The sequence below is a fragment of the Sinocyclocheilus rhinocerous genome, unplaced genomic scaffold (genome assembly GCF_001515625.1).
Source record: "Sinocyclocheilus rhinocerous isolate Xijiao unplaced genomic scaffold, SAMN03320098_v1.1 scaffold137, whole genome shotgun sequence".
NCBI classification, from domain to species: domain Eukaryota; kingdom Metazoa; phylum Chordata; class Actinopteri; order Cypriniformes; family Cyprinidae; genus Sinocyclocheilus; species Sinocyclocheilus rhinocerous.
The window spans coordinates 237,941-250,453 of NW_015633537.1; the positions used below are offsets into that span (position 1 = coordinate 237,941).

At 37.5% G+C, this 12,513-nt stretch overlaps 2 protein-coding genes across 3 annotated transcripts in view; both read right to left on the reverse strand.

Moving 5' to 3' along the window:
* Positions 1 to 161, reverse strand: part of LOC107744289 (ephrin type-B receptor 5-like) — a 54,756-nt gene extending 54,595 nt beyond the window's left edge. Inside the window, exon 1 of the mRNA XM_016557844.1 lies at positions 60 to 161. Coding sequence (XP_016413330.1) covers positions 60 to 123 — 64 coding nt within the window. The 5' untranslated portion in view covers positions 124 to 161. The remainder of the gene's footprint in view (positions 1 to 59) is intronic.
* Positions 162 to 3,048: 2,887 nt separating this feature from the next.
* On the reverse strand, positions 3,049 to 12,163 carry LOC107744290 (solute carrier family 2, facilitated glucose transporter member 1-like). Of its 2 annotated transcripts, none has more exons than XM_016557848.1 (12): positions 12,033 to 12,163; positions 11,238 to 11,380; positions 6,987 to 7,088; positions 6,733 to 6,893; positions 6,418 to 6,658; positions 5,541 to 5,703; positions 5,188 to 5,375; positions 4,150 to 4,254; positions 3,887 to 3,988; positions 3,716 to 3,784; positions 3,395 to 3,595; positions 3,049 to 3,305 (listed from the first exon to the last, which is right to left on the reverse strand). In XM_016557848.1, the coding sequence occupies exons 3-12, from the start codon at positions 7,062 to 7,064 to the stop codon at positions 3,060 to 3,062; spliced, it is 1,554 nt and encodes a 517-aa protein (XP_016413334.1). In that variant the 5' UTR covers positions 7,065 to 7,088; positions 11,238 to 11,380; positions 12,033 to 12,163; the 3' UTR covers positions 3,049 to 3,059. The 2 variants fall into 2 exon arrangements, with proteins under 2 accessions (XP_016413334.1, XP_016413333.1); XM_016557847.1 differs by having other exon boundaries at positions 11,233 to 11,380.
* Between the last annotated feature and the right edge of the window lie 350 nt (positions 12,164 to 12,513).

Consider the following 12,513-nt stretch of genomic DNA (forward strand, 5'->3'; position numbering starts at 1 on the left):
AAAAAAAAACCAAAACAGGGAAGCTGAGAGCACCAGGGGGAGCAAAGGAAGTTTCATACCTTCTTCAGCTGAACTGTGCTGGACCACAAGAGAGAAAGATAGAAAGATCCTCCACATTTCCATCAGAGCAACACACAAGAGAAGTCCAGGGAGGAAGAACACAGGAGAGGGAGACAGGAGGAGAGAGAGAGAGAGGGAGAGAGAGAAGGAGAGAGAAGGGAGGAGGAGTCTGTCTGCTCGTTTTTATCTCAGATTTAAGAGAGGAGAGAAAAAGAGGGGATGGGGGAGCAGGGAGGAGTATTTATGTATGATGATGATTATGACTGAGAAGTCACTGAGCAAAGAATGAGGAGAGAGAGAGAGAGAGAGAGAGAGAGAGAGATGAAGGGACCGGTAAACTGACTTTAGCCACTCACCGTGATGGAAAACCTAAAACTAGTCCGTCTTGTTCACAGAAAAAGTGTCTAGACATGAAGGAGACAGACGCTCTCACAGTCACATTTGTTGAAGGCTCTGGTTTGGCATGCTGATAGGGCACAGCCAGCAAAATTGGAAATATGCATCACTCAGTAAAAGAAGCTTGGAAACCTGCCTGTGTTTTCTTTTCCTCTCTTCTTTCAATTGCTTCTTTTTTCCTGGACAAAAATACATATTTTGAATATTTTCTTCTAGGTTTGGTCATGTCCCATTTTTCACACACACACACATAGCCTACAAATGTTATTCAATATAGACAGTCATACATAAGCTGTTGAACTCCTGGAGACTACGGTGTTGTTCAATTATCTCTTTGAAAACAGCGCCCCCTGATGGACACAGTGACTTGAAGACAGCGGTGGTGCCGTACTCTCTATCCCATTGTGAGTGAATCAAGTTATAAAAGTACGTTTGGGGGAAGCCTGATCATTCTGTCCGGTCAGTCAACACACAAGTGTAAAAGAAAGCGTATAATTACCTGACAATTCTTCCACTCACACTCTTTGACGCCATCTCCTCCTTTACTATATTTTTTTAAATCAATTTTTACCTCTTTTATCCCTATTTTTTATCCAGTTCAGTAGTCCCAATGGAGGTATTAAAATCATAGCAAGTCTCTACAACTACAGAAAGTCAAATTCGTTTACAAAACTCAATGTCGATGAGCAGGGGAAGTTGTCAAGTGGATTTAGAGAATTTACAAAAATAAAATAATCTTATGCAGGGTCGGCGCCAGAGCGCACAAAGTGAGGGGGCAGGCACAATTTATTGGGGGGCCGACGCTGATCTTATGTCATGTCATGTCATATCGTAAGTGTAAAATATATCAGCAGTGAGAGAAAAAAATCATAAATATTTAATTACAGTTTTAAGCATGTGTATTTAAAAGTCTAATTAAAGAGCATAATTAAAGCACAGTGGAAGATCCTCTTTAAAAAATATATAAATACACCTGATGCTATTATTAGAGTAAACTATTCCATTATTGTAGCTTACAAGTAAAGCAATATCTATTTGGATACATGACTTGTATATGATGCAACATATGGGAAGAAACAGACCTGTCATGACACATGACAGTTATCGCATAAAAAAATATGTACAGTTCCTGTGATGTGAACAGTCACAAGCACTCAAATCATGTACAATGGGAATGTTTTAATCTGGTCAATCTCGCAAAATAATTATGCTTCCAAGTGCTTATGGTATTACATACACATATATTTAGGACATTGTGTTTGAATAAAAAATAATACAAATAAAAAAGTAAAAACATCTATCTAGCTATAAATATAACAAAATATATAAATATATATATAAAACACACATTCGCACAACACACACAAAAAAACAACAACAACAAAAAAACATCTTTGGTGTGTACTTTTAACTCCAGAAAGTATCTCAATCATCCAGTCAGACTAGTGCAAACAAAAATATATATATTTACACAGTAGAGCAAAACTTTTACAGTGTAGTCTTAACTACCTCCCAAAACCAAAAGCCTAATTAAAAATCTCAAATAGGACTATTAAACAATAAATGTGTGCTTGTGATGACTGGATGTCATGATTAACTTTCATATGATCCTGTATCAGTGCTGTTCATTCAGTCATGTTGAGTGACAATCATCATGAGAAATACTTAATTTAAACACTGATACTTCATCCCTTCAGTGGGACTTTTACAACCAATATCATCTACATAAACAGCAACACATGCTGAAATACATAATTGGACATGTACGGGACCCATCCAAAACATATTGAAAATCTAGAATTTAACATCCAATTTAAACAGTTAAATTAGTCCTTTGCACAAAAGGCCAGATGCTTGTGGCCTGAACAGTAGCCATAACAGCAAAACAGGAGTCAAATGGACAGCAGTTCAACGCGAGTCTGATTAGCACATATTCAGTATGATTTAAAGCAACTTCATACAGCTGCTTTAAGTTTTTGGGCAATATGGGACATTTTTTTATTTATTTTTTTGCTAACCAACTATTTAAGTCAGAGTAATCTAACTGTAAAGTTTAAAATGCCACATGATTACATGATCACAAGTGCTTAGTGCTCAGTAGAATTCTCACACATCAGTTATCTTAAAAATACAACTAAACTCTACGTCTAACTAAACACACAGTAATTTAACATCTGCAATCATATGCAATAAACACTTCTTAGCTCATAATGACTTTATAACTGCCAATCATAAAAAGGCTTTCAATAACATAACATTGTTTAGTACCTCGAAGTCAGTGGTTTTTCATCTTTTCAGACATTTTTAAACCCTATCACCTTTTCGAAGCTAACTCAACTGAATAATAATAAAAATGCCACAGTGATTTGACAACAGAAATTATTTGAACAGTTGCTATCTGTAACACTTGCAGTGTAACATTGTGATTTATTTGTCAAAACACTGATGTGCGATATATCAAGTAGTCTATCTCACTGATCTACTTGATAAATACGCCAAGCTATTTCTTTCTAATAATGCCCATTATTTAGCTGCATCTGTTCTCTGTTGTCCGCTGTATGTGTTCATTGTGTGGGTTATGTTTTTTTTTTCTATAGGTTTGCTCAGCTTTTCTCCTGGCCAGCCAATTCAGTCATCTGAACCGTCTCTGATGACGGGGATACTGGCATTGTGATGGCACCCTCTGGGGACGTGTAGTTGGCAGCATTGGAGCTTGCAGCATTGGAAAACCCACTGGCGATGTCCTCAAACGTCCGGCCTTTGGTCTCGGGAACCCGGAAGTAGGTAAACACGAAGAAGATGATAAGGAGGATGAGGAATATGATAAAGACGTATGCATCACACAGTTTCTGAAAAGGAAGCAAGATCACAATAATGTGTTTAGTTCTTGTGTCCTTGAAAAATGTGATACTAATGAATTCATTGACAAGGCTCTCACCAATAGTTTTGGGAAAAGCAGTCCGACAAGAAAGCTGGCGGTCCAGTTGCAGCATCCCGCCACAGCGATGGCTGCCGGACGTGGACCTTGAGCGAATAACTCTGCCACTATGAACCATGGGATTGGTCCTGGTCCCATCTCAAAACTGGCCACAAATCCAAACACTGCCAGAATGGCCAGAATGCTGATTGCTGAAGTTCCCTGCTAGCCGTATATGCAAATTGAACCATTTGGAGAGAGAAATAGAGAAATGATACATTTCAGTGAATGACTTCCAACACAGATGTAAGTTGGCATTCATTAGTAAGATCATACACTGACCCCTGCAGATGCAGATTCGGAGATGGCAGTCATATTAGCACTACTTTCTGCCGTTGCTCCTGTAGGGTTCTTAAGATCAGAAAAGACAAAAAAAAAAAAAGAATAAAATTTTTTAGTGGTTTATCATTTAGAGCTATTTAATGATATAAGTCCCAAAAGTTCCAAGCTCACCACAAGTTTAAGAGAAATGGTCATAAGCAGAGTACAGACAGCCATTCCAGCCAGACCGATCATATGAAGTGTTCTTCTTCCTGCCCTCTCCACCAGGAAGAGCTGTTGAGCAAAGCAGTGGGAGAATCAAAACACAGCCCTCAAGTAACTACATTTTAGTATGCCCTCATAAAAGTATTTAAAAGACATAAGGGCATAAAAATGGCAAATAACAGGGATGGTTTTGTTTATGTGAGTATTTTAGCTCAGCTGTGTAAACTCACAGAGATGACAGTGAAGAGAGTGTTGACTGCACCCACTCCAATGGTGGCAAAGACTGGCCCAGTGATACCTGCATTTCTGAAGATCTCCGTAGAGTAATAAATTACCTGGAAAATTTACAGAAAACACAGCTGTTCAACATTTAGGGCGATTCATGTCAATATTCTAAGCTGAAGAGGATGGAAACATGCAAGGAAGCCTTAGAAATTGATAGAAGTTTAAGAGGGTTAAAAAAACTGCAAAAAATGTTTTATTAATAAGTGTGTCTTGTTTTTCAGTAAAAATATCTAAGCATTATTTTTTTTTAAAGATACATTTACTGGGGAAAATTGTGTAATATATTACAACTTGTTAGAGAGAATATTATTATAATATTATATATTACATATATTACAAACATATGTTATTATATGTTTAATTTGATCACCTGTTTTTATGCATAAAAAATTGCCAATGAGGAAAAAATAAATCTAATATATAATAGTACATAGTATATATACAGACCACAGCAATCCATTTAGTTATAGCATGTTATTTCTTTCCAATGTGGACTTAATACATTTGTGCTGACTAATCTTAGTTCAGGTGGTCTTTCACTCTAGAACTGCTTCGATGGTATTCAAATTCCTTATTGCAGATTTTGAATTTCTTTCTTTGTCTTTGTTTTGCATCGTGCTTGTCACTGCTGCTTGCAATGATAAGATGAAGTACAGGTCAAAGGTGGAGCGGGACATGTGCGTTAAATGTGTAAACATTTTAATGCATAATTTTTTCCATCACTAATTGATTACATTAACATTGTAAAATTGACAGCCCTAATATATATAGAACTGCATTGAAATGTTTTATTTCTGTACCTCAAAACTCAAAGCTTTTGCAAAGCAAAACATATAGAGAGTAAAGATATCTTGTTTGATGGATATGCTAAGTATTTTTACCTGGAAAACAAGGCACTGTTGGCTATAAAAATGTTTCAAACATCCGATTTATATGTAACTGGTGTGGGAACTTTTGTATGAAGTGTGGAGTGTGAGACTTACAGCGTTGATGCCGGACAGTTGTTGAGACAGCTGCAGGATTATGGCGATAATAATGGGCTGTCTGTAAGCGGAGTTACGGAACAGCTCTGGAATAGAAACCTTCTTCTCCATGGACATCTTCATGGCCTCTTCCTTCATCTCACGAATGTCATCCTCCACATCTGAATGCCCACGAAGACGTATCAGCACTGAGAGCAAAACAAAGAGAGAAAGACATACATAGTCAGCACAGAAGAATAAATGCACTTTAGTTGCTCATGCAATTCTGTGCCTAAGGGGGGCAGGAACTGAGTTAAAATCGCCAGGGGCCCCTAGAATCGTTTTTCAGTCCATAGCAGTCATAGCAGACTCACCTTGGCGTGCCTCATCCTCCTGGTTCAGAGAGATCAGCAGGTATCGAGGGCTCTCCGGGCAGAAGATCAGCATGACGCTCTGTAACACTGCAGGCACTGCCGTCAGAGCCAACAACAATGGCCACAAAGACTGAGACCCCAGCAATGACTCCAGACCTAAGATCTACCATGAAATCCACAAAAATTACCCTTTTATAACTCTTTTTTTTTTTTTAGTATATATAATCGATATATTGCAAAGCAGTAAGACTTCCACAAAAGGATCAATTCTGAAAACTCTTTTCCATTAAGTACAATGAATAGGGACTAACGCCTTCAAGGTTCAAAAAGGACCCATAACCACCATAAAAGTGTCATAGAAATGGTCCAAATATCTTCTGAAGCCATACAATAATTTTTGCTAGGAAATTTCTGTTATTTATCTGTTATTTTCTGTTACAGCTTGAGAACCATACAGTCCAATTCATGAACAAATCATTCAGACCAGTTTTGTGATGTGAATGAACTGATTCATTAATAACATCTGACTCAAAAGAATAATTTCTTCACAAATCGGACATCACTACTGAATGTGCCGAGGAGTTGTCAAGATTTTTTAGGGAATAACGACTCATATGTTGGTCTGTACCTTGCAAAAAGCTATCATATTACTTCAGAAGACTGAATATAGCACACAAATCGTATAGACTAATTTGATTTTACTTTTATGATGCTTTTGAATCTTTTTCAAGCTTCGGTGTCTTTATAATTGCATCAAAATAAGATTTTTATATGGGGTTTGAATGAGCAACTGAGTAAATAATGACAGAAAGTTCTTTTTTTTATGTGAGCTATCCCTTTAATCTCTTATCAACAATCATAGATAGGAAAATCTAACCTGTGCAATTAGGATGCCGATGACCACACCGAGCTGGTGAAGGGTACCAAAAGCCCCTCGCAGTGCTGTTGGAGCAATTTCACCCACATACATGGGCGTCAATCCTGTACACAGGCCACAGAATGCACCAATAACAAGACGACCCACTATTATCAACTCATAAGAGTTGCACATGTTGGATAAACCCATCAGGAGTCCACCAATCAGAGCCAGGATGTTGGACAGAAGCATGGATTTCCGTCTGTAATGAGAAGATGGATGATGAATATATTTGTTTTATGTTAAAAGAAACTGAGTGATTTTTAATTTTCTCACCTCCCTAGTTTGTCAACTAGAGTGCTAACACTAAGAGACCCGATCATGCCGCCAACATTGAAAATGGAAACAGTTACACTCCACAATGTCGTCAATGTGGATTCATCCATTGGCTCTCCAGTGCGCTCCACAGTCACATTTCTGATGAAGTTCTTCACTTTCTGATCATCAACAGAGAGACAGACAATGAGTGATGAAGGAATTAAGTGTTGTTTTTTGAAGTCCATATTCTACTCACGTAATGAAACACTTACCACATCGGGTGCATTGATGACGCCTGTGTTGAAGCCAAACTGCAAGGAGCCGATGACAGCCGTGGACACGCAGAACATGAGGCACCATGTCACCTGCTTCCCCTGGACAAAAAGAAGCAATACACGTACTGTGACATGGAGAAAAATGAAAGCAAGATAGAAACTGAGGATCCCTCAAAAGGGGGTCATCAATTTGGGAGTCCGTGGCATCAGAAAGTTTGAAAACTCCTGCATTAAAAGGCTAACAGAACCAACCAGACAAAGAATAGCAGAGTCTTTCTCACTTTTGCCTTTATTTTTAGCACACAAATCCAGTGGCGGCTCCTCGGGGGAGGCACAGCTTCCCCAAAATTTTGAGGTGAAAATGTGAGGAGGACGATTTAATGATAATAAAATTCACAATTAATTTCAGTTCATGTCTCAGAATGTGTATTTTTTGTTTGTAATTTCACAGTTGTAATACCATAACATATTAATGAAGTTGGAAAGCGCTGCTTTTCTATCGCGAATGTACCGAATCTGCGGATGTATTTACAACCGCTAAATGTTAGAGAAGGGGAGGGGGAGGCCAGAGGAGAGCTGAGCTCTCGTGCCTCCGTTGGTAAAAAAAAATTAGCCATCACCATCGAGTGTTCACTTTCAGCGCTGAGGAGTGTTGAGAAAAGAAACCTCGTAGGGGAAGCTAGCCTCTCTTTTGGTATATCAACCAATCATCATAGAGACGTAAATTTCTATATTTCTCTAATATTTTGAATGCATAACACAGCAGCAGCGCATCTCGTGGGCTAGACTAACAAAATATTAAAATGCAACGTCACTTAGGCCTACATCATCATCACCGCATCTCGCGCACCACTGATGACGCTCCCTGACCCACTTTTTGCATTCAAATGCAAATGTTTATTTTAAATTCGACTAATATTAATGTTTTTATTCACAATCTCCTCATCACAGGCAGGCACAGCACTCAATTCAGCATGTGTTAAATAGTATATATACAAATTTAAAATAAAGGGAGAACATGCCTAAGCTGGATATAGGCTAACGTAGGGCTGGACGATATAGCTAAAAAATATATCAACGATATATGTTTCATATCGTTCGGTAACGATAATTATTGACATTTTTTATAACCTTTTTTAAAACAGAGCAATATAATTTTTTATTTATTTAACCACTGTATTTTTAATTTGCCCACTTTATTAAGACAAACAACAAATATATATAGGCATATATCCACTGATGACGCTCCCTGACCCACTCCTAACATTCGATTGTACTATTTTTGCATTCAAATGCAAATGTTTATTTTAAATTCGACTAATATTAATGTTTTTATTCACAATGTCCTCATCACAGGCAGGCACAGCACTCATTTCAGCATGTGTTCGTGTTTGTGTGAGCTGTCTGCATCACTCATAGTACATGCCTATATCGTGCGCTATATCGAACATTTTTTATATCGTTATCGATGAAGGTGTACCGTCGATAAATATCGATACCGTTTTATCGCCCAGGCCTAGGCTAACGTTACAGCAGTCGGCTCTTTTAACACAGACTTTTATTATTATTATTTGCTTAACCACTTTAAAATGTGGTTTAAAACCTTCTTAGGGATGGATGTTTGCTTCAAGTGATAGGCCAGGTAAGTGAAATTATATTATCTTGCTGTATGTGTTGTTTTCTTTGCGCTTTCTGATTAAAAGCAACTAAAAAGCCATTTTAAAGTGGTTAAACAAATAATAATAATAATAATAATAATAATCGGCAGGGATCCCCAGACCAATACAATTAGTGTGCCTCCTCTATTTTAAAACCCACGAGCCACCACTGCACAAATCACACCCTCACGTCACTCAGTAGTCGCACTTACTCCTTCAATATCCTGTTTGTAAGGCCTATAAACTTCAAGTTTTTTTGAAGTTGCTAAACCCTATTAAAAAATTACAGCTATGAAATCCTTTAAATTTAAATTAATTTTAATTATACTTCCTCACATTCAAATTCAAAATGCAATTCTGCATCCTTGTTTGCTACTTCAATTCAGCAACTGAATTGAGTCTAGACATTCTCAATTCAATTCTAAATGGTTCACAAATTCTGATAGCAACATATTACACAATACAGTATTTCCCAGAGTATGTGTGAAAGTGGAACAAGACGCTTGCATAAATTAGTAAGCAATAATAACTGGAATGCTTGTGTCTCTATGTGTCATTTTTTCCTGAACAAAATCTGAAACTGTCATGGCTGCTCTGATCTAATGTCTGTTTCTTTATCTTGTGTCAAATTCAAAGAAATAACAACCTAAGCTTACTGTCAACTACGTAACCTCTGTACGGCTGCAGAGGAACCTAAGTTGACCAGAGATTAAAGAGTTAAAATCCGCCTGGACTGATGGCACAAATACATGTCAGTGGCACAGGCACAAAAAACCCCACACATTTAGGCCAGTTCCCACTAGTTCTCACATGTTAAGCTATGTGGGTAATGGATTATAAAGTTTAACAGTCTGAGGGCCTGTTCTATAGGGTGTATTGGGTGACATTTGTATTTTTAGATTTTTTTTAAAGGTCATTTGCAATGGTTTTCCATGAAGTTATAATGATCTGTAGTGGATTGCTTCTGAGGAACTTCCTCAATACTGCATTTGGCAAATGTCAGTACGAAAAAAAAGACTGCACTGCACCTTTAAACCTGTGCACAGAACCCTTCTGGCATGTGCACACCGGTCTGATGTTATGATAAAGACTTCAACACACACAAGCTGACTCCAGGAGGAGTGACTGTAAACAAGGATATGGGTGTCATCATGTGATCTATAAGTAGCCAAGAGCCATCTTTATGAATCTAATGTTCATAATGATTTCTGCTGTTAGAGGATGATCCATCACTGCATTTTTCATCCCTATTGAGAAGAACAGACCAAACCACATATTTGCACCCCAAATCCCACCATGCAACCCCCAGTCTCCCGAACTTAATTGACCACATTCATTTATTAAATCAACACACTTAAGTGTTAGACTCACTTAATAGATTTGTAATGAGCTGCAATGGATGCTAAATTGGCACACTTGGATTGGAAATTTCCATTCTGTCGGTCCATTCTAAAACAAGTAAGAACCGGTCAGGATGCTGTTCATATCATGTTCAAGTTTGAACATGCCAACTGAACCCTGCTGTAAACATTCATTTCTCCTTGTTGGTTCCCTTTGCACAGCTTGGTTTCTTAAATCACATGCTGCAATCCAAGATGACAAAGCAGCTCAAACAATGTTCCACTACCGCCACTGTATTTTTTTTATATTTCTTAAGGCGATAAGTCAAATCAATTGAAAACTAATAGCCTGAACAGACATTAGCCAAGGATACCTCATTAAACCCACTAGTGCAACACAAAGGTTACACAATAATTTTCCATATTTGTGAGGGAATTAAAAACAAATGACAACATTTCAAATCTACACCAGATGCCCATAGGCATCCCCTAAATATTTACTACAGTTCTTGCATGGTAACCACAGTTTTCTGTATATGGGATCATTGTAGTAACATCTATATCACAAACTATGGTACATGTTATGAAAACATATCTAGGAAACAACTGCCATAAAAATAAGCAGATTATGCATATTACATGTAACACCATAATTTCTGCATGTAATCCCTGAAAAGGAAGGACACTTTAGCATACGTTTAAAAGAGTGCTTACTAAGTGCAAACTTAATGTTGTTTTTGTTTTGTTTTTAAGGAAACTTATTCGGACGTTATCTACAATTAAATTAAAATGTATTCTTGTTTAAGTCTATATTAAATGCAATTAGCTAAACTTTAGCATGCTTTTTTGAAAATCAGGACTTTATATGTAGCTTCATAATTCTGTTGTGTTTGAAGTATGGTAAAGTGTACTGTCAAATGTACTGACAAGCATTTATGATAAACTAAAATTTTATATTATTTCTCTTGAAACTTGTAAGTGATGTATTAAAATATATTTGTAGTTACTCATTTTTAATGATGATGCTGCAATTTAGTACTATTACAAGTAATACTGAATAATACACTACAGTAAAAATGAATGTGTTAGTCATCAACACATGAAAATGTCTATGACTAAATGTCTAAATGATTCTTAAAAGGGTCATAGTCATGGTAACGCATTTACTTATAAATCATAAAGAAGAAAGCTAAACATCACCACTCATTCTGTATAAAGGCAGAGACAGAGGAGAAAAGACTCTACCTTACTGTCCTTCATCTTTTCCATCCTGCTCTCTGTTGAGAAAGTCAGTTATTGCGATTGAGACAGAGGTCTTCTGTTCTTCCTCTTTTTACAGTGAATCCAAACTTGTGTTTTCAGGGTAAACACAAATTTGTATTTGGAAAGGCTTCTAGAGGGAGGAAAAAGAATATGAATAGTTGTTGTCAGTAATGCTAAGGAATGAGACAGTCCTTTTATGTCTTCATCGAGAACAACTACAAAAAACAGCTTCCTGCGACGGATGCCTGCTGAGTTGAGATGACAGTTGCACATCAGTATTGTGCAAAGCAATTTGCAAAGTAAATGTGGAAGTCAAATACAAGAGGCATCTCTGTCAGCACAAGATCCACCCTAAATATTGCTCAAACATGGTGTTGTGTGGGACAACTCAGTCTTAGTGGCGTTACATCAAATCCTCAATCCTGCATCAATCTTGCTAAAGTTAAACAACTGAAATTTGAAACAGTCTACAACCAGTGAATAAAATAAAACTTGCTTCAGTTAACAGCTTCATGCAGTTCCTTGACTCAAGACGTTCGTACTTTCTGTACGTTCTAATATACTGTAAGTTAGTAATACAATTCAAAGTGGTCAAAGAAGTACAATGCACTTCGCTGCAGGCTTATTTAAAAGATTTAAGGCAACATTTTTTACATTTTAAATAGCCTACTAACAGTTAGTAATGAAGCAGCATCATCGTGAGTAATTAAAATATAATTCCAAGGCTAATTATTGTCCGTTATATTTCTATGTAATAATAATTATTAAAGAATTATATTTACGTTTGTGTTTGCAGAGCTCGTGTCGATCAGGTAGTTGCTGCTGTGTGATGAAACACTCTCGCGCTCGTGGGTTTTATGGAGAGTGAGACATGAGCAGCAGCACGTTCGTTGCACTTTTTGTCGTCACATCGGTGCTCCCCGTTTCTGTAACATCTGAGTCACAGGATTAAACCAGAACTGCGTCTTAAGTCACTCGCGTAACATCCTTTAGTTGGAAATGACGGCCGCGTCTCAAAAACTATTGCGCATCCAACTAGTCAGCATCTTGAGCATCACTCGGAACGCCCCAGTGATGCCTGAAACGCTGTCTAGATAGGCAGCTCATGAGGTTTTGAGGCAAAGCCTGTTTTAATGTCCTTATTTGGTTATTCACCACATAGAATGGACGTGAATCGCGCCTCTGTTCCTGTGGCGCAGCATCCCACCGGATTCTAACTTGCCAAAAGTTGCTGTCTTACACAATAAAACCGTTATTGTTGTC

What these genes read in the sequence shown, in the direction of transcription:
- LOC107744290 (XM_016557847.1), bottom strand. Translation starts at nt 11,256, where the DNA reads ATGGAAAAGATGAAGGACAGTAAG. An exon ending in GGAGGATGAGGCACGCCAAG is followed by an intron (nt 5,376 to 5,540) that starts GTGAGTCTGCTA and finishes TTTTGCTCTCAG; the next exon opens with TGCTGATACGTCTTCGTGGG. An exon ending in AACTGTCCGGCATCAACGCT is followed by an intron (nt 4,255 to 5,187) that starts GTAAGTCTCACA and finishes TAAATTTTCCAG; the next exon opens with GTAATTTATTACTCTACGGA.